Source organism: Gymnoscopelus braueri (assembly GCF_963280865.1).
Source record: "Gymnoscopelus braueri genome assembly, chromosome: 18".
Lineage (NCBI taxonomy): Eukaryota > Metazoa > Chordata > Actinopteri > Myctophiformes > Myctophidae > Gymnoscopelus > Gymnoscopelus braueri.
The window spans coordinates 25,217,879-25,239,931 of NC_137618.1; the positions used below are offsets into that span (position 1 = coordinate 25,217,879).

At 43.2% G+C, this 22,053-nt stretch overlaps 2 protein-coding genes across 5 annotated transcripts in view; both read right to left on the reverse strand.

Annotated features, from left to right (window-relative positions):
* fgf14 (fibroblast growth factor 14) overlaps nt 1-22,053 on the reverse strand; it is a gene marked incomplete at its 5' end in the record, with an annotated part of 167,210 nt that overhangs the window by 107,081 nt on the left and 38,076 nt on the right. The gene's annotated exons all lie outside the window — the stretch shown is intronic.
* On the reverse strand, nt 7,493-18,231 carry LOC308106165 (uncharacterized protein). 4 transcript variants are annotated; one of them, XM_080457220.1, is made up of 10 exons: nt 18,128-18,231; nt 16,399-16,432; nt 14,919-15,322; nt 14,455-14,581; nt 13,866-13,913; nt 13,624-13,720; nt 13,365-13,493; nt 12,965-13,060; nt 12,563-12,759; nt 7,493-7,791 (listed from the first exon to the last, which is right to left on the reverse strand). In XM_080457220.1, exons 6-10 carry the CDS (start codon nt 13,700-13,702, stop codon nt 7,762-7,764), a joined length of 531 nt encoding a protein of 176 aa, XP_080313346.1. In that variant the 5' UTR covers nt 13,703-13,720; nt 13,866-13,913; nt 14,455-14,581; nt 14,919-15,322; nt 16,399-16,432; nt 18,128-18,231; the 3' UTR covers nt 7,493-7,761. The 4 variants fall into 4 exon arrangements, with proteins under 4 accessions (XP_080313346.1, XP_080313343.1, XP_080313344.1 ...); XM_080457217.1 differs by lacking the exon at nt 7,493-7,791 and having other exon boundaries at nt 12,433-12,759; XM_080457218.1 differs by lacking the exons at nt 7,493-7,791; nt 16,399-16,432 and having other exon boundaries at nt 12,433-12,759; nt 18,128-18,227.

A 22,053-nucleotide genomic window follows, 5' to 3' on the forward strand; every position in this document is an offset into this window, starting at 1 on the left:
AAATCAACATACGCGTGCTTTATTGACTTCCAAAAAGCCTTTGATTTTGTCAATAGAGACCTTCTTGCCTATAGATTGATTGAGACTGGTGTAGATGGAAAGTTTTATCAGGCAATTAGCTCACTTTATAGTGCACCACAAGCATGTGTAAAGGTAAATGATGCTTGTACCAACTGGTTTCCCACACCATCAGGAGTGAAACAGGGGGACGCTTTGTCCCCTACCTTGTTCGCTGTATTTATTAATGATTTAGCTAATCAAATCAAACCACTAAATTGTGGAGTCAAATATGGAAGTGAATATGTCAGCATTTTAATGTATGCTGACGACATTATCTTAATAGCAGAGACAGAAGTTGACTTACAAAGAATGCTAACATGTGCAAGTAACTGGTGTAAAAAATGGAGACTTTTGATAAATGAAAAGAAAACTGAAATCATGCATTTTAAAAACCCTGCCATGCGCACAAGTGACTTCCAATTCCAATTTGGGGGATCAAAGTTGAATTATACAAAGTTCTATAAATATCTGGGCTTTTATTTGGATGAGCATATGCATTTTATAAAAGGAACCACTTTATTGACAGAATCAGCAAATAGAGCACTAGGAGGAGTCATAGCTAAAACAAAGATCCTGAGGGATATGGGTTTCTCTACCTACTCCAAACTATACCAGGCTTGTGTGTGTCCAGTGTTGGATTACGTAGCAGGAGTGTGGGGATTTAAACAATATCCTAAAAGTGAGGCTGTCCACAATAGAGCTATGCGGTACTTCTTGGGAGTACACAAATTTACGCCAACCCTGGCCATCATGGGAGATATGGGGTGGGAACCCAATGAGGTACGGTGGAGTGAGCACATGGTACGTTTGTGGAATAGAATACTGGGGCTGAACACCAATAGAATTGTAAGAAAGGTCTTCGAGTGGGACATTTTGATCAAGGGCGCATGGGCTACGGACATGTATGACATTCTTTTGAGATCAGGGTATGAAGACCATTTTTATAATAAAGAAAAAGTAGAGACTATGGAAATAAAAGAAACTATTTTTCAACAAATAAAGGACAGATGGGCTCTGGATATATGGTGTAAACCAAAGCTCCGTACTTATTGTGACATAAAGCATGTCTATTGTACAGAAAATTATGTATTGTATCATTTGTCAAAAAAGAAACGAAGCCTATGTGCTCAAATCAGGGCTGGCATACTTGGTCTTCATATTGAGACGGGTAGATATGTAGGCACGGTTGAGGAGGATAGATTATGTGGTTTGTGTGATCTTAATGAAATTGAAAATGAAATGCATTTTGTTTTGTATTGTCCATTCTACAACTCTATCAGGCAGAGACTTTTTAATAAGGTAGATCCTAAATATGAACTTGTGTGGTTGGAGGATTCAGAGAAACTGAAATGTCTCTTTCAATATGATATTTTTTCATTTGCTTCATTTCTTGACAAGGCCTGGTCAATGAGGAGGAGGGCCATTTATATGTAAAATGGGATTTTCTTTTTTTTGTTCTTATTTTGTTCATATAAGTACTATACGCATGTTTTATTTAAGTGGTACGTTATAAGGAAGGACGTAATATGAACAGGAAGGACTGTTAATGGACTGTTAATGTCTTGTTTTCTTTTTGTGTAATGTGTCATATAATCCCATATGGGATGGGCCAAAATGGTGGCATGACACGAAAATAAAAATTTCATTCATTCATTCATTCATTCATTCATTTCATTCATTCATACAAGCCAATTCATTCGTACTCCCACAAGTCAGTACGTTCAACCTCACCTTCTCATTTGCTACAAGCAAACTAACTCACGCCCTCATTCCCACAGCGGTTCATTTAAGCAGCCTCTGTTCTCTGTTCATTCTACGTGCTTCGCTGTCTAAGCTGGTTGTACAGCTGTTGGTCTTGTTTAATTTTCATTAAAAATATAGTTTAGCTGGTCCAGCTGGATCTCACTGACTGAAATGCAACCCCATCAAACTTCCTGCATCCCAATGCGTCTATGGCACATATGGCACAGAGAGTGCCTGGTCCTCTGCTTTTTACATAATCCTTGATGGAAATGTAATACTCTCAAAATGCAATTTCATGTCATCTTTAAAATGACTAAAATGACAGTTACAGTATGTGAGCCACTCAAGTCACAGACTGTCAGAGACTGACCAATCTGTGAGCCAATAAATGGAGTTGGTGCGACTGGAGTTCAGGAGGGAAGACCAAGCCTGAGTGATAACAAGCACGCAACGCACATCTACAAACAAGCCAGACGACAACCCCGCCCCTTGAACCAATCTCTCGCCTGTCAGTCAAGCAGATCACAACTCTGTCCCTCATCCCAATCACAATTCTGTCTTCAATCCGCCCTCATGCCACTCGTTTACCTGTCAGAGTGCATCTTTAGCTTTTTCTCTCCAGGTTCCTATGGGGGGGGGGGGGTTTCTATGATTTCCACCATCCAGGCTGATGCCATGGACCCAACAACCAACAGTAACGGGGTCCACAACCTTCTCCTGGAACCTCCATCCCTGGTCATCTTTGCCGCATGCCACATGTAATGCACCCATAGAGAACCACATGCACTCTCACGTCCTTGTGCCCTTGACCATCTGCACCACACACTGCACCATGCTTCGGATGCAGCAGGCGAATGCATGCACCCTTAGAGGATCATGCCCACTCAGTCATTGGCCATTTATGCAACATACCCCCATAATAGGCATGTGCTGGACCCATTAACATCAATACTCTCTCATGGTTACCTTAAAAAAAAATATATATATATATATATTTTTTTTTTTGTAAGAGTGATTGTATGTCCAAAACTGTTACTTTTCAGGAAATGGAAAACATAACCTGTATTCCAATGGATCCAATCTAGTTATTATTTAGTCCCAACTCCCAAGCTCTAGTTTTATTGGTTCAATATATTTATAAAACCCACAGACACACTTTCACAGTGTTAACATAGCAAAAATTGCAGATCAACAAGCTGTGACACGTTGTGAGCACTGAGCTTGTAGTTCGGCTATTTTTGCTACTTTTCTGTGACACTGCAGTATGCCAAAGTAAGGCATTAATTTACAAAATACAACGTTGAAATATGGAGATATGAGGTTTCTGCCTGACAGCAACGACATGTACTTCAGATTCTGTATCAGACACACGCACAGACACACATACTGTACATACACACATTTTGCAAACCGCTACGGGTGGGTGTCATCATCAGACATGGCTCTGAACAGCCTCGAAAACACGTCCTGTACACTGCTTCCTGTCTCAGCAGGAGAGCCATCGCTTCCTGACTTTCTTCCTTACATAAGCTGCCAGGCAGCCAGCGGTCCCCAGCTCTCTGCTCTTCTCTCCTGCACCCACGGCCACGGCACAGGCACAGGAAAAGTGCTTCCTGCTCCATGTTCTGAGAGGGGGGGTTTAAAAACCCATTATAAATTTAACAAGACAGAGAGTGCATGCAACAACTGCTATACTGTATCTGTACCGTATCCTACTATAGCAAGGCCAGGAGGGCCCGTCCTGGCCTCCCATCCCCCACCTTCCACCTGCTTCCGTCCGCCACACCAGGACAAACCTTCCTGCAAGCTTTGCCGTGAGTGCTGTTACTGTATTATAAAACCGCCTTCATATTTCATGTCTGTTTTGAACGCTGTGAAATGGGGTATCTCCCCCCTTGCTTGTCTACAAACTGTACACAAGCAGAGAGCAACGTCAAGCTGCATTCAGTTGCACTGGCTGCGCATGTTGAGGCTAATGAGTGTAGAGATATGATTAATATAATAATAGGAAGATTGGAACATCAACCGTTGCCTGAACGTCACAACAAAGCACAAACACACACACACACACACACACACACACACACACACACACACACACACACACACACACACACACACACACACACACACACACACACACACACACACACACACACGGTTTGAACCATACAAAACAACACCTTTCTATTATGTTCCAAGTACAAACAAGTCTAGACTTGATTGTCAGGTGGGAAAAGATGCTATTCCAATTAGAGGCGCAGAGTGTGTGTGTGTGTGTGTGTGTGTGTGTGTGTGTGTGTGTGTGTGTGTGTGTGTGTGTGTGTGTGTGTGTGTGTGTGTGTGTGTGTGTGTGTGTGTGTGTGTGTGTGTGTGCGTGTGTGTGTGTGTGTGTGTACAGTAGGTCATCTGGGGTTAAGCTTAATTTATCCTCCATCACACAACGGTGTATAAATTGTTATTGTGCCTGATTTACACTTGGCTGCGCATCATGTCATGCACCTAAAATAGCAAGCTCAACACGTTGTGAACTTGTAGATCTGCCATTTGCTGCAAATATGTATAAATCAGGCTTTTGTTTGCATGCAGTACAAAAGCATGAATGTGTTAAATGACTCCCATACGTACAGTGAACAGGTGGTTCACTTGCCGCACAGGAAGGACTCCACAGACACCGGACAAAGTGTGCACGCACGCACGCACACACACACACACACACACACGGTCACATAATGTACACATAATGCTGTGCTATACTCTTTTTGTCCCTCACACACCCCCACTGTACCACACAGGCTGCGCAGGTTTCAGAGGAACATCCGTCACAGTCGGATATTCCTGCGAGTCAGCACTTTTGTGGTACACAGGCCCCACACACATATACACACACACACACACACACACACACACACACACACACACACACACACACACACACACACACACACACACACACACACACACACACACACACACACACACACACACACACAACACTTACTGGACCTGTAGCCAGTCTTCTGCTGCGACAGCAGTAGTGAATTCATTCATTGAGATATACCTACAGTATATGGGTGTTTCACTATATTAATTTAGTAGGACACAGATAGGTAGGTAGAGATGGAGCAATAGAGGGAAAGACAGAGAGAGAGCGAGAGAGAGAGAGAGAGAGAGAGAGAGAGAGAGAGAGAGAGAGAGAGAGAGAGAGAGAGAGAGAGAGAGACAGAGAGAGACAGAGGGACAGAGAGACAGAGAGAGAGAGAGAGAGAGAGAGTGTGCTTCTGGAGTAAAGCACAGACACTCATAGTATGAAAAAGATGTAATAGCAGGATCTCAGTGTGTGGCAGTGTGGTTGAGAGAACAGGTGTGAGACTCTCCATGCCTGAGTTCTCCTTGGCACAAGACCAGCATCCCACGACATGATCTCCCTCCTTTCATGTATACGCCTTAAAATCCTTCATTTAACCACAGGAACCCTAGCGTCCCTATTCTGCATGAATATTTGCCAAAAACAGCTGATCTGCAAGCTTTTAGCTCGTCACAACACGATGCGTTCCGAGTTTGTAATTTGGCTATTTTCAGCGAAGAGATTTAGTGTTGAGGGTGAAAAGGATGTGGCCTAGTATAGACCTCTGAGGGACTTCGGTCAACAAAGTATATCGTGGTTTTAACTCAGATGTGAAAGTCCACTTTTACACAATGTAAAAATGTCATCGGTCCACACTCCACAGGAGATCATGCAGTATCACCATCTGTCATACAGCCCAGTTTATGAGGCTCATCCACAGCTACGTCTATACGTCACTACACAGTAAACTCCTCAGCGTTAATTTAAAGTGTACAAATGTAACCACATGGACCCTTACATTTGTACACATTCTGAATTACAAATGGATTAATTAACACTGCTGAATGGTACGGACCATGTCTGTAATTCACGTGATGCGCAAATGCTGTTTGAACATGACTTGTAGTTGGCATTCAGTAAAATGTCTGTTGTTCTGACATATTTTTGTGTCACTGCCTTAGGGTCAATTTGGGTTAAATTGACACTGCCATACACATGCACAAACTCCCGCGTATGACATTCAGGCATACAGTATGCAATAAATATAATTACAGAAGTCAGATACACATTCGCCCCAGGCAATAAAAAAAAAAAATTATTGGGCCTGCCACTGTGAGGAGAATGTGGGACAGCGAGAATGGTGAGAAACGAGGCCAGTGGAGCTGAAGTGCTCCGTAAGTTCAACAACAGCCCAGTGAGAGCAGCCTGTTTCATAAGCCTGTTGGGCCACACACAGAAATAACCACTCCCCAATTTCCATCACATGCATTCCATCAATAAATAACTCCATTCAGAGCCATGACAATTCCATTATGAATATTTCACTGTATTATTATTTTTAACATTACAAACTGCTGAATAGTTCATGTTGCTTCCAACTCAAATGCCAGTGTGCACAAAGAAAAAAGGAAAAAAAGAAGCAATTTAACTCCAAACAAGTTACACAGCAGAGATTGAAGTGGCACGTCTCTGTTTGCCCCTCGACATGTGTTTGAGCAGAGTGAATAGAGCTGCTGTTGTAATCTTCATGCAACTGCTGTTCCATTCACTCCGGGGACCTATGGCCTCCCAGATAGCAAAATATGGGTGAATCAACGTTGAAAAATAGTCGGCCATAACGGTTGACTCAACGTTCAATCTCAACGTTGAAACTGTACTGAAATCACAACGCCATTATTATTTGATTCAACGTTGGGTTTCAACCACTAACTAACACTATATCAACGTTGATTCAACCATCATCTAAATGGTATTCTGCATGCTGATTTTAGTTGATTTTATGTTGAATCAACGTTATGACTCAATATTGATTCAACCATCATCTAAATGGTAATCTGCATGCACATTTTAGTTGATTTAATGTTGAATCAACATTAGGAATCAACATTGATTCAACCATCATCTAAATGGTAATCTGCATGCACATTTTAGTTGATTTTATGTTGAATCAACATCAGGAATCGAACACTGATTTAATTTATTAATTGGATTATACTGAATCATATTAGGAATCAATATTGATCCTGATCATCCAACAACCTAATGGTAATCTGCATGTACATTTTAAATTATGTATGCTGATATACTGTAAGGCTACATCTTGTTCAAAATTACCTTACATTTCCCAAAATGTGAAAATATAAAAATAAAGACAGACAATATGATTTGAATCTTCACATTTATTGAACCAAGGCATTTAGACCTGCGTTGAACTGCTTTAACCATTGTTTTTATGCTTTAACAGATGAAATATAGAACATATACAAGATTGTAGATCTGCTATTTATGAAAGAAATCGTGAAAATGTCTGCAAGCATTTGGATATTTTGACCCGATTCTGTGAATGTCTTCTAAATGATAGATCTGCTATTTTTGAAAAATCGTAAACATTTGTTCAAATCTTTGAATATATATTTTTCAAAGGAAACTTTTGTAACTGAAATCTGTTTCTGGGGGTCCCTGGAAAGATATTCTTCTAGGTGGGGGTCTGCGTCCAAATACATGTGATTTTGGGGGTCCTTGACAAATTTGAGAACCACAGATTTGGAAGAAGTATTTAGAAGACAGAATCGGGGACAAAATATACATTTTCACGATTTTTTTGGGGTTTTTTTTTATAAAAAGAAAAGAAAAAAAGGTCCAAGTTCAAACGCAAAACGCTGTCCCGGTCTAGATGGGTTAAAGAAAAGAAAAAATGGTTGAAGTTCAAACGCAAAACGCTGTCCCGGTTGTAATGGGTTAATCCCTTCAGGGAGGGAGGGAACCTGCAGAGGTGCCACCTGCATCCAGATCCGGTCCCTGCTGCTCCAGAGCATTCCTCGGGATGCCTCCCTGACGGCCAGGCGCAAACTGCAGCCAAGACTTGACCGTCTTTTCATAGTTCAACTGGGTTAATTTTCGGTCCGATCGTTGAGCAGCAGCTGAAAGATAAGATAACAAGAAAGCACATGGGATTTAAACACTCAATTTTGTATACATATAAAACACAAAGACACTTAATCTGCAGCAGCCAGTGCGGGTTGGCTAAAAGACTGGACTGGAATTTGAAATGAGCATCTAAAGCATTGCATACACTTTCACCAGCACCTGACTCCAACCTAAACTTTTTTAAATATTAATTTAGGAAATTGTGCTCAACTAGTCAACAGGAGATTCTGGTTAAATCAGTCTAAATGCACACATCCGAGTTGAAATCTGAGTTGAAATCTGATTTGAAACCACCTCCAGAGGTGGTTCGAAATCAGATTTAACTCGCACATACAGCACAATAGGCAGGTCGCACTCTGGAGCCCTGTGCCTGCCACAGTCTGTGTAGACAGAGTTTACAGCTGATCAACTGGTTATGAGGGGAGGGGAGGGGCCCTTGGCAGCCTCCTTGCTCTCTGCAAATTTTACTTGGAGGCTATTTATTCCGAATGTATCATATTTTTAAGTTTAATTGTTATAGCACGCCCGTCCCCCGAAATAAAAGCCCTAAAAACACAACACAGTAAGACAGACATGTGTATACATTGTCACAAGATACCCCAAGATATATATCTATACAGGCATGCAAACAGCCCGAGGTGAAAAAGGTGACAACATGTTGTTTTCTTTCGGGTCAGGTGTCACACAATTGCCCTATTTGGGTTCAAAAAGGTGACTGTAGCTGAAAAGTGACACTTTTGCATGTCTGTATACAGGTGGACTATAGGTGGTCTATGGGTGGTATACGGGTGGTATACAGGTGGTCTCTAGGTGGTATACAGGTGGTCTATAGGTGGTCTATGGGTGGTATACGGGTGGCATACAGGTGGTATACGGGTGGTATACAGGTGGACTATAGGTGGTCTCTAGGTGGTCTCTAGGTGGTATACAGGTGGTCTATAGGTGGTCTACAGGTGGTCTCTAGGTGGTATACGGGTGGTCTATAGGTGGTATACAGGTGGTATACAGGTGGTATACAGGTGGTCTACAGGTGGTATACAGGTGGACTATAGGTGGTCTATAGGTGGTCTATGGGTGGTCTATGGGTGGTATACAGGTGGTCTCTAGGTGGTCTCTGGGTGGTCTATGGGTGGTATATGGGTGGTCTATGGGTGGTCTATGGGTGGTCTATGGGTGGTATATGGGTGGTCTATGGGTGGTCTATGGGTGGTCTCTAGGTGGTCTATGGGTGGTATACGGGTGGTCTACGGGTGGTCTATGGGTGGTCTCTAGGTGGTCTATGGGTGGTCTATGGGTGGTCTCTAGGTGGTATACAGGTGGTATACGGGTGGTATACAGGTGGACTCTAGGTGGTCTCTAGGTGGACTCTAGGTGGTATACAGGTGGACTATAGGTGGTCTCTAGGTGGTATACGGGTGGACTATAGGTGGTCTCTAAGTGGTATACGGGTGGTATACAGGTGGTCTCTAGGTGGTCTCTAGGTGGTCTCTAGGTGGTCTATGGGTGGTCTATGGGTGGTATATGGGTGGTATATGGGTGGTATATGGGTGGTCTATGGGTGGTCTATGGGTGGTCTATGGGTGGTCTATGGGTGGTCTATGGGTGGTATACGGGTGGTCTACGGGTGGTCTATGGGTGGTCTCTAGGTGGTCTATGGGTGGTCTCTAGGTGGTATACAGGTGGTATACGGGTGGTATACAGGTGGACTCTAGGTGGTCTCTAGGTGGACTCTAGGTGGTATACAGGTGGACTATAGGTGGTCTCTAGGTGGTATACGGGTGGACTATAGGTGGTCTCTAGGTGGTATACGGGTGGACTATAGGTGGTCTCTAGGTGGTATACGGGTGGACTATAGGTGGTCTCTAGGTGGTATACAGGTGGACTATAGGTGGTATACGGGTGGTCTATAGGTGGTATACAGGTGGTCTATAGGTGGTATACAGGTGGTCTATAGGTGGTATACAGGTGGTATACAGGTGGTCTCTAGGTGGTATACAGGTGGTATACAGGTGGTCTATAGGTGGTATACAGGTGGTATACAGGTGGTCTATAGGTGGTATACAGGTGGTCTCTAGGTGGTATACAGGTGGTATACAGGTGGTCTATAGGTGGTATACAGGTGGTCTATAGGTGGTATACAGGTGGTCTATAGGTGGTATACAGGTGGTCTATGGGTGGTATACGGGTGGTCTATGGGTGGTATACAGGTGGTCTCTAGGTGGTCTATGGGTGGTCTCTAGGTGGTATACAGGTGGTATACGGGTGGTATACAGGTGGTCTATAGGTGGTCTCTAGGTGGACTCTAGGTGGTCTCTAGGTGGTCTACAGGTGGTCTCTAGGTGGTATACGGGTGGTATACGGGTGGTATACAGGTGGTCTATAGGTGGTCTCTAGGTGGTCTCTAGGTGGTATACAGGTGGTCTATAGGTGGTATACAGGTGGTCTATAGGTGGTCTATGGGTGGTATACAGGTGGTATACAGGTGGACTATAGGTGGTCTCTAGGTGGTATACAGGTGGTCTCTAGGTGGTATACGGGTGGACTATAGGTGGTCTCTAGGTGGTATACGGGTGGACTATAGGTGGTCTCTAGGTGGTCTATGGGTGGTATACGGGTGGACTATAGGTGGTATACGGGTGGTATACAGGTGGTCTATAGGTGGTCTATAGGTGGTATACAGGTGGTATACAGGTGGTCTATAGGTGGTATACAGGTGGTCTATAGGTGGTCTATAGGTGGTATACAGGTGGTATACAGGTGGTCTATAGGTGGTATACAGGTGGTCTCTAGGTGGTATACAGGTGGTATACAGGTGGTCTATAGGTGGTATACAGGTGGTCTCTAGGTGGTATACAGGTGGTATACAGGTGGTCTATAGGTGGTATACAGGTGGTATACAGGTGGTATACAGGTGGTCTATAGGTGGTATACAGGTGGTCTCTAGGTGGTCTATGGGTGGTATACGGGTGGTCTATGGGTGGTATACAGGTGGTCTCTAGGTGGTCTCTAGGTGGTATACAGGTGGTATACGGGTGGTATACAGGTGGTCTATAGGTGGACTCTAGGTGGACTCTAGGTGGTCTCTAGGTGGACTCTAGGTGGTCTCTAGGTGGTCTACAGGTGGTATACGGGTGGTATACAGGTGGTCTATAGGTGGTCTCTAGGTGGTCTCTAGCTGGTCTCTGGGTGGTCTCTGGGTGGTCTATGGGTGGTATACAGGTGGTCTATAGGTGGTCTACAGGTGGTATACAGGTGGTCTATGGGTGGTATACGGGTGGTATACAGGTGGACTATAGGTGGTCTCTAGGTGGTATACGGGTGGACTATAGGTGGTCTCTAGGTGGTATACGGGTGGACTATAGGTGGTCTCTAGGTGGTCTATGGGTGGTATACGGGTGGTATACAGGTGGTCTATAGGTGGTATACAGGTGGACTATAGGTGGTATACGGGTGGTCTATAGGTGGTATACAGGTGGTATACAGGTGGTCTATAGGTGGTCTATGGGTGGTATACGGGTGGTATACAGGTGGACTATAGGTGGTCTCTAGGTGGTATACAGGTGGTCTATAGGTGGTCTATGGGTGGTATACAGGTGGTCTATAGGTGGTATACAGGTGGTATACAGGTGGACTCTAGGTGGTATACAGGTGGTATACAGGTGGTCTACAGGTGGTCTCTAGGTGGTCTCTAGGTGGTCTCTAGGTGGTCTCTAGGTGGTATACGGGTGGTCTATAGGTGGTATACAGGTGGTATACGGGTGGTATACGGGTGGTGGTATACAGGTGGTCTAGAGGTGGTATACAGGTGGACTATAGGTGGTCTATAGGTGGTCTATGGGTGGTCTACGGGTGGTATACAGGTGGTATACAGGTGGTCTACGGGTGGTCTACGGGTGGTATACAGGTGGTATACAGGTGGTCTATGGGTGGTCTACAGGTGGTCTACAGGTGGTATACAGGTGGTCTCTAGGTGGTCTCTAGGTGGTATACGGGTGGTCTATGGGTGGTATACAGGTGGTCTCTAGGTGGTCTATGGGTGGTCTCTAGGTGGTATACAGGTGGTATACGGGTGGTATACAGGTGGTCTAGAGGTGGACTCTAGGTGGACTCGGCATTTATAGGATGCCAGGTCAACAATGACCTGGTATCTGTCCTTTGCATAATCCTGCAAGGTCATCAAGGCTAGGAGGGCAAGTGCTACGGGCTGAGGTGGAGTCTGAAGAGGTGAGTCTATGGGTGGTATACAGGTGGTATACGGGTGGTCTCTAGGTGGTATACGGGTGGACTATAGGTGGTCTCTAGGTGGTCTATGGGTGGTATACGGGTGGTCTATAGGTGGTATACAGGTGGTATACAGGTGGTCTCTAGGTGGTCTCTAGGTGGTATACGGGTGGACTATAGGTGGTCTCTAGGTGGTCTATGGGTGGTCTCTAGGTGGTCTATGGGTGGTATACGGGTGGTCTATAGGTGGTATACAGGTGGACTATAGGTGGTATACAGGTGGTCTATAGGTGGTCTATGGGTGGTATACGGGTGGTATACAGGTGGTATACACAGGCATGCAAACAGCCCGAGGTGAAAAAGGTGACAACATGTTGTTTTCTTTCGGGTCAGGTGTCACACAATTGCCCTATTTGAGTTCAAAAAGGTGACTGTAGCTGAAAAGTGACACTTTTGCATGTCTGTCTATAAGTGGTTACCAACTCCACTGACTGGCCATCTATAACACTACTCTGAGGAACTAGTGGTGTGACAAATACTTACTGAACAGTGCCTCTTCGCCTCATCCAGTTTGTTCTTCCCCTCTGGGATGACACCATGCTTTCCGTATACGACGGCATTGCGGCACTCCTCATGGGTGAAGAACACCTCGAACAAGGCGTGGAATAGCCTCTTGCAGTCCTTCCTGGCACGCTGGTGTATGGCTGCCAGCTGCACAGATGAAATCATCTGTCCACAGCCTGTGAATAGAGAGCGAGCAATTAACAAACTGCATTTTAAGACATCAGCTACATTGACCCCTTTCTGCGCTCAGTGCACCATGAAAACAGACAACTGTGACCTTCTGAAAACTTCACTATCTAGTTGCAGCTCACAACACGGATCACTCGCTACCAAGAACGTCAGGTTCAGTGTGAAATGTATGGCAAACGTATACATCCATACCTGGATATAGCTCCTGCTGCCCGAGACTGGACACTCCAGACTCTAGGTCACCGACCAGGGTGATAAAGCCCTTCAGTGCGTCTAGTTTCTCAGAGCCTAGAACAAAGACAAAAAAATCTGAGTCTACTGAGTGTATTTGTAAAACAATAAGATTGAGTACTGTTCTACAAAGCTCTACAGTATATTCTGATAGCAGTCATTGATGAGTATTTGTTCAGTAGCAGGGGTCGATCTCCCCAGCTCTTCAGTAAACAGAAAACAGTTTTATTTTGGGATACCAATGTTTTCCAGTCATGTCAGAGAACTCACAAAAGAGGTACAGGATAAAGTAAAGTTTCAAGTGAGACAAAGAAATTAGCAGACAACTGAAAACTGCAACATTACAGGCAATAAAACTTACTGATACTGGAGAGCACAGTGGTTATCCTCCTCAACTGGAGCTGGAGCTTCTCCACCTCAGACCGACAAGAGTCGCAAGGCTGCCACCCTTGACCCTCTGGTATGCTCTGGTCAGATGGATTTGGTTGACCTAGAAAGATTGAAAGCACGTCAAAAACTGTAAAGAAAAGTTTTTAAAAAAAAAGCAAAACTCATCTATGAATCCTGAATTTGAAGGACAACAGTGCCAAGTCTGCTGACACTTAGCTGAGGAACCACACCTTCTACTGGAGCATCACTGGACGGAGATGGAGGTTGCAGTACACTGGGTGTTTCTTGGTTCCACTGATCCAAGTCCATATATGTAGCTGCATACGGCTGTGCAGAAAAGACAAAAGGCCCTTAATTGTACTTGGTCAAAAATCATCAAAACTATAGGCTACTATACAAGCTCATAGCGCAGCACCGAGTGCTGTGCTAAGAGCTTGTAGGTCTACATGGGTTAAATCTAAAGAAAACATACCTCATCAACAGGTCGGCAGGCCTGTGTAGAAGAGGCTGGAGGGTATGGCTGTAAATCGGGGTAGAAGGTATCACAAGGTTGCAGAGACATAGAAAAGTAACCTTAGTTTGTAGTCTGTCAAAGATCTTTAAAAAATAGCTATGCCTTTATGCAATGCATTGTGGATTTTAGATAGACCAATCAAAAGTAATGTGGAATGTAATACAAGTCACAAATAAATTCAATTTATATTCAATTATAACCTTAGCAATACAAAAATCAAAATGAGTGCAATAAATCAATGGTTATTATAACCGTAACAATCAAAATTAAAGTGTCTGCATTAAATTGATGGTTATTCAAAGCTAAACAATCAAAGTGCCTGCATTAATCCAGTGGTTATTCTAATCTTAACAATCACTAACTCCATCAGTTTTTGAGAGATTGTATTTTGGGTTTTAGGGATTTATGTCCAAGTGAGAGAAGAACTCTTTGAATAAAATCAAAGGTGTTCTTCATTGATTTGGGGTACTCCAAATTCAGTGCGTAAATCAGTCCAAACAGTAGGCAGATGGCATGTGGGAGACTTTGAAGGTCATCACTGTTGTACCTTCCAAGACGATGCATGATAGTGAAGAGTCCAAGTGCAGTGAGTGAGGAGAAGCCGGGCTGTCTTCAGGAACCACGGTCAGGATCCCAATGGAGAGGTGGGACATGTCTGGAAGGTCATCGGTGTCCTAACAACCACAACCACAATTACATGTCAAATGTCGCCTTTTTATATGGTAGAAAACACAATACACACCCACTAAGGGGAAGTAAAATTCTGGAATGACTATATTCAATAGAAAGAACAGACTGTAAATACTGTACACGCATAAATAATTAACAGATCAATTAATGATTTAAGTACATCTAGACAGCTGTAAACATTCTGTCTGCTTGAAAGTAGAGTTGTTATCCCAAGATCTATTATGACCAGATAGTGTATCACGTTGTTAAACATAGCCATGTCCTGAACTAAACAGTTGTCATGTTGGCACCATTTTCAAATAGTATAGCAAACTTATTTACCAAGAGTATCAGTGAAGTGTTGATGTTGTTTGAAGAGAAACAGTCTAACATTGATGTGTTAGACTGCAGACTAGCAAGGCAAGGTGGAGGGAACAGTGGAAAGCAGCAGAACCATCTAGGCTTCACAACTACATCGAGGATCCCACAGATGTCCCTGGCCAGCACCTGCCCCGTAAGCAGTGGACAACCCTCAACCGCCTGAGGACAAGCGTGGGACGCTTCGGTGAAGCAATGCAACAGTGGGGCCTCTCGGACAGTGCCCACTGTGAACCTGGAGACCCCCTAAAGACTGTGGAACACATCATGACCAGCTGCCCGAAACACCGCCCACCACATGGCGACCTAGGCCTGATGAACCTGGATGACGAGACGCTGGACTGGCTTGCTGCAACGGAGCTGAGGATCTGATGACATACGCAAGAAGAAGAAGATTGATGTGTTAGTCTTTAATTAATTAGTTATAGGAAATATTAGTAGATCCCCTCATAAAGACAAGTGAAGGTGTACAGATACCTGTGTCTATAGATAAATGACATTTGTTTTATCATTTAGTTTTTGAAAGCATTTGGGTTTCACATGGGGTGACTCTAGTGAGCTGCGACTGGACCCTTTGGAAAGACAGGAGATACCACTAAAAGGGTCCTTTCAGAGATAGGTCAACAGTGCATACAATAAGAAGCTATACAGAAGTGTTGATGAAGCTGAGTGGAAAATAAGTAATACTAATACTAAAATATATCAAAGTAACAAAAACAAGTGTTAAAATAAATTGGGAATCCTGTGGTGTGGAATGAAATAGTCAGGACTAGAGACAACTTACAAAGCATGTCTTGAAGAACTCTGTGTCATCATCCCCAATGGATCTCAGGAAGGCCAAGGAGGACTGCAGTTCGCCTCCCAGTAGTGTCTGTACTCTGAAAAATAAACACACAAGACTGCTAAGTGGTCAAGGACTAGACAGAAGTGACGTAAGACAATGTTTACATTGTATACTGCAACCTCTAAGTCGCAATTTCCATCATACACAGCCCTCTTCATGAGAAATAAAACTTGATTGCATTTCATGGCAATAAACTCACCAATATTGCACCTCTACAATCATCAATCAATCCATTGTTTATTGAGAAAAAGTTGCTCATGAGAAAAGTTTTTTTTTTTGGTAAATTTTTGTCAGATACAAAAGAGAATGCCATTAAATGCAATTAGATACAAGTTTTAATTATCATGAATAGGGCAGTCTATGGAGGGAATTGTGACTTAATGACTTTGTATCTTAGAAACTTAACAGTGGGAGAATGCCATTAAATGCAATCAGATACAAGTTTTAATTATCATGAATAGGGCAGTCTATGGAGGGATGACTTTGTATCTTAGAAACTTAACAGTGGAGGTACAGCTGATAAGGAGAAAGTGGAGCAGGATTAGTCACACATTCAGGAGAAACAAAACAGCAATAATTAAACATTAACATGGAACGCACCAGGCAAACGGAGCAGAGGAAGACCCAAAAACACCTGGAGAAGGAGCACAGAGCAAGAAGTAAAGAAATAGGGAACAGCTGGAGAGGATGGCCCAAGACAGATGAGGGTGTAAGCGATCCATCAATAGCCTTTACCTCTGGTGATACCTGCCGCAGATACTCCTTGAGTTGTGGAGCACAACGTCCTCCCTTGGACTTGAAAATCTCCAAGAACCCAAGAGTGTGTTTGTCAAGTTCTTGGAAATCTTCGCTTTTGAGCGACAGAACACTGCCACAATCTAAAAGACAGGAAGGACAAATTAAGATTCAAAATAGTCGTTTTAGAGATACATTGAAGAATAGCAAAACACTAGTTCAGACTGGTTCGAAAAATATTGTTGCAATGGCCTCCAGATTTAACATAGGTTACTGCATCCAAATAGCTCTAATGGGGTGAATGCCAGTTTAACACTTTTTTCTGCCCAGTGTGATGTGGTATTTCTTTACTGTTTGGTTAGGATTTATAATGGTAAATTATGTTTTTTAAATTGCGTGGTTCTGGCATGGCTTCCATGTTTAAAGCGATAGTGCTTAAAAGGGCAAGACCACTTTGGTAGAGGTTTGTGTTGTGTATTTACCTTGCCATGATGTAACTCCAAAGGAGGACAAGAAATCAAAAATAATTGCTCCATTGATTAGAAATTGATCATTCAAAATATGCTCCTCATTGACTTACATTGTACGCTGAAACAGCTCTCAAAGTCACTATTTTAGCACATAAACAAACACAATCAAAGCTAATTCAGACAATATAGAACATCACCAAACCCAGTACTGTTTATTTTTTGAATAAAAATGTCAACTTCCTGCTGATTTTACTATTTGAAGATCCGGATCCACAGATCCAGTCGGGGTTTTCTTCTTAATAAAAATAGTAAAATCAACAGGTTGTGAGCTTGTAGATTGGCGATTTTTTTTAAGCAACGCTGTTGTACGACAAAAGTATAAAATAGGGCTAAAGCACTTAATCAGACTTATTGATTTACTAATTATAAACATCACTTGGATACAATTATATTTTAATCGTGTGTAAATATGTTTCTACCAACGACTAGTTTCAAAATTTGCGAGTCAGGCCTGCCTTATAGCCATGGATCACGAGCGTCATGGATAAACTGCAAACTAGTGTTTGCACTTTCTCCATTTATAGCCCGTACATCCACATAAACGTTCAGATTCCAAATATAAAGTGCTGACCTCATGGCCACGAATGTTACAAGTATGTACGGACCCTCAGATGTACACGTATCTTCCGTATTGTTCAATAAAAAGCATTTTAATCCGATCGGTGGCCATTTTCTTAGGTTTTTCGCCATATGCTAACTGTGACCCTATCGGTTGGGAAGTGTATTGCACTCTACATACGTTATAACTCTATGAGGAAATGGCCATCGATCGGATGAAAATGCTTTTTATTAAACAATACGGAAAATACGGGTACTTCTGAGATACCATATATAATTGTAACATCCGTGGCCATGGGTTAAGCACTTTATATTTGAAATCTGAACGTTTATTTAGATGTAAGGACCGTAAAGTTGAAAGTGCAAACACCAGGTTGAAGTTTCGTCATGACTATCATATCATATATGACAGTCATGTTTCAGGGCTATACTTGGGCAAATACACGCCACGGTCATGAACTAACAAGTTGGACAACATTTTAATTCCATAAACTAATTCAATTTACCTGTTATAGTAGATTAGAAGCATGGAAACATCCATGTCTGTAAGGTTCGCTCCTCCTGAGCCGTTAGTTCGACTTCCTGCAGCTCCCCGGTCCGTCTGAGTGTGTGTTCAAAACGGATAAGCTCCGCCTCCGCCTAACCCCTTTGTAATGTTGATGCAATTTTGGGTCAGTGGTTCTCAACCTGTGGATCGGGACCAGCCAGGGGTCCCCACATGATTTTTTTTTCTGGGGGGGGGGGGGGGGGGGGTCCCCAGATGACAGTGAAGGGACAATTTAAGTAAGCTTTTTAATAAATGAAAAAGTAAAAATATAGCAAATAAAAAGACCATTGCTGCATCAAGAGTAATCAACAAACTATACAAAAATTTTTTTGTCAAACATTGGCCAAATTCTCAAATAATATAAGAAAGAGGCAAACAGCCGATCTGCTGTTTGTGAGCTTGTAGATCGGCTGAAGTTGAAGGATAAAATTAATAATGATAATAATAACTGATATTAATGATGATGTTCACATCATGTAAAAACATTTAAAATTTTTGTGCCTTTTGTTTTTTAACCTGTTGTTTTTTAACCTGATTTCCAAAAATGTAAAGTGTGCTATAAATAAAATGTATTATTATTATTTTTTTATTATTATTATTAATATTATTATTACTATTATTATGTATACTTTACATTACTGAGAATGTCTGCAGGTGGCACATCTCTGTGCAGTGTCTGAGCTCTGCCGTGTAAAGGGTGAAGAGAAGGGAGGCCAGCACAGTCCCCTGGGGGACTCTTGTGCTGCAGGTCACAGTGTCAGATGTAAAGTCCCTCAACCTGACGTATTGTGGTCTGTCAGTGAGGTAGTCCATGATCCAGGACACAAGGTGTGGGCCAACATGCATGCTGTTCAGTTTGTCTTTCAGAAGGGGAAGGAGGGGGGGGGGGGAGGGGGGGGGGGGGGAGCTGTATGGTGTTAAAGGCGCTTCGAAAATCAAAAAATAATATCCTCACAGCACCACTTTCCTTGTCCAGGTATGTAGTCGAAGCTATTGAGGTCTGAATTAAAATCCCTGTATAAGGTCGCAGGCACCCCAACTTTAAGCTGGTTCCCTAGGCCTAGTAGGCCTAGAGCCTAGGGAAGTTGAATCGCATTCTTATGCTTTCCTCTGGGAAACACGTCCATGTAAGACACTACAAGACCATTCAACCCTAAGACCACTCAAAATGGTCTTAGGGTTTTAGATTCTTAGGACCATAGTGAAAGTGGAGATCTTCGCCATAAAAGTGTCAAAGAAATTAGACACATATCCACGTGTTCGCATGGACAAGCTCTACAACATATCAAAAGATGGGCCCGTAATACATTATCAAGTTAAAGCACGTTGAAGTGAAGCGGTAACACTAGGCCAGGGGTTCTCAAACTTTTTCATACCACGACCCCATATAATAAGGGAAATCTTTTGGCGACCCCAGCAAACCGCCCCCAAAATATCTCGCTAGAACCACATCATTTCTTTATCCGACATAGCGGTGCAGCTGTTGGTAGTAGGCTACTGGTGGTCTCTGGTTGTCTGTAATTGTTGTCTGACGGTAACGTTACGACGCAGTCTAAGTTAAACTCCGTGCGAGGGCTACAGATGAAACCACATGGATCCGCGGTTCTTGTATTTTGTACCCTCTCGCTTACGGACTAAGTAAATCGTTTTGAAGAGCTCAGCTAAATCATCTGTGTCCTCCTGTGTTGTTGCTACGCTGTGTGCATTGTGTGCAGTGTCAGTGTCGTGTCGGGGTGTGTGTGTGTGGTGTCGGGGTGTGTGAGAGAGAGAGAGAGAGAGAGGTTTCACGTTGGTCGTGGACGCAGCCCCCCCAAATTATACATGCATGATGTGTATTGAAGCACAGCCTATCGGCCTCAGTTGATGCGCGAGACAGGACAAATACACAAACGACTGCCTGGTGTAAAATCCGAGTGAAGGACATCGTCTTTTTTTCCTTCCACTTTGGGTTGCGACCCATAGTTTGAGAATCGCTGCACTAGGCAATTAAGAGCCTAGGTTGTAAACCGTAGGTCTGTGTGGAAGGAAACTTATATTGGGCGAATCGGACACGCACTGATCGAGAATCTGATTTCGGATTCACTCCATGGGCTCCAGAAGGCTAACCCTAACCCAAGGGCAGCTAAGGTTAGGGTTAGCGAAGGTAGGGGGAGGAGGGGAGGGGAGGCGAAGGCATCCCCCCTCCCTCACCCGTCAAAAAAAGAATAAGGCAAATGTCATAGATTCAACATTGAATCAATGTTGGTATTTCAATAATTAAATGGGAGGAGGGGGGGAGGGGGAGGAGGGGGTTGCCCCCCCTCCCCCCAACAAGAAAAAAAGAAAAGAAAACGGCAAACTGCATGGATAAAACGTTGAATCAATGTTGTCATTTCAATCATTAAATGGGGGGAGGGGGGGGTGTGAGGAGGGGTGTGCCTCCCCCCCTCCCCCCATCAAGAAAAAAGAAAAGAAAAAGGCAAACAGCATAGATTCAATGCTGATTCAATGTTGGCATTTCAATCATTGAATTTGCACCATAGATTCAACGCTGATTCAATGTTGGCATTTCAATCATTGAATTTTGCACTGCAATACAACAGTGATTCAATGTTGAAAAAACATCAGTCTTCAATCGTAACCAAAAATCAACCCTAACGACTATAATTCAACGTTGAATAACCATATTTTGCTATCTGGGCTTGTTTTATGAAAGGGACAAACAAGGGATTAAAAACATCTCACAACCACAAGAACCTCAAAAGCTCACCTCTGTCAACCTGCTTTGAGCTGCAGCAATTTCTTTAAAAAAATAATGAGTATGTTAGATGTAGGTGTGCCCAGAGCCATGGGTATGCCAATGTGCCAGTATAGACAGTAGTCAACAGTATTGTTAACGCTTGCACACTCACTGGCACAGCTATATCGAACACTCCCATTATTATTAATTGTATTAGCTGCAGCTGTGTTGCTTACATCACAGTGTACTATAAGGTCAGCTTTATGCAGCCTGCATAAGGTTGTTTTACCCTTCTGTAGTTTTTTTCAAGTTTTTTACCTGAACCGGAAAACAAACAAATTCAACCAAGGGTTTCATGCCCCGTACTAATCCCATGGAATATGGAAGCTTCATCAATACCCACAATTTATAGTCAGTGTCACAGAGGCCCGCAGTGTCTGCGGCAAAGCTCATAGGAATGGCCCCATGTCATTCTCCATGCCTCATCATATTTCATGCCTTACATGTCGTCCCGCCCTATCATGTCTCACACACACACACACACACACACACACACACACACACACACACACACACACACACACACACACACACACACACACACACACACACACACACACACACACACACACACACACACACACACACACACACACACACACACACACACACACACAGCTAGAACAGAGGCTGGCGACTGGGACCCTTAATCTTCTCTGTGATATACCGCACCATAACAGGGCCATGATCTTTCTCCCATCATGACATAATGTAGACAAACAGCTGAGCCTGACAAAACGTACACAAAATGACACACATACACTGACTCACATCATTGTCAGGTTCGTATTTACATAGTATCGACTACAATATAAGACCTTTGTGTCGTGTCACATAGCCAAACAATGGGCTGAGCTCCCCACGTGAAATCAATCAGTGCTGGAGAATGTGATTTTACACAGGCTGACAGGCGTATGAATGAGTGACAAGTCATGATGGAGTTCTGAAAGCACTCAAAGGGCAAAGTCATAATTTACTACACTATCCATTTTGTATGGGCTGTGTTTGCGGTGGACGCACATTTCATTGGCAGATTGATTGGCTTATGATGATATTAAGGATGGACTGGAGTGAATCTAATTTACTACTGTAGCAACATGCACGTT

What these genes read in the sequence shown, in the direction of transcription:
- LOC308106165 (XM_080457217.1), bottom strand. Translation starts at nt 13,702, where the DNA reads ATGGACTTGGATCAGTGGAACCAAGAAACACCCAGTGTACTGCAACCT. An exon ending in CAGTGATGCTCCAGTAGAAG is followed by an intron (nt 13,494 to 13,623) that starts GTGTGGTTCCTC and finishes CAATCTTTCTAG; the next exon opens with GTCAACCAAATCCATCTGAC. An exon ending in GCAGCAGGAGCTATATCCAG is followed by an intron (nt 12,760 to 12,964) that starts GTATGGATGTAT and finishes CTCTATTCACAG; the next exon opens with GCTGTGGACAGATGATTTCA.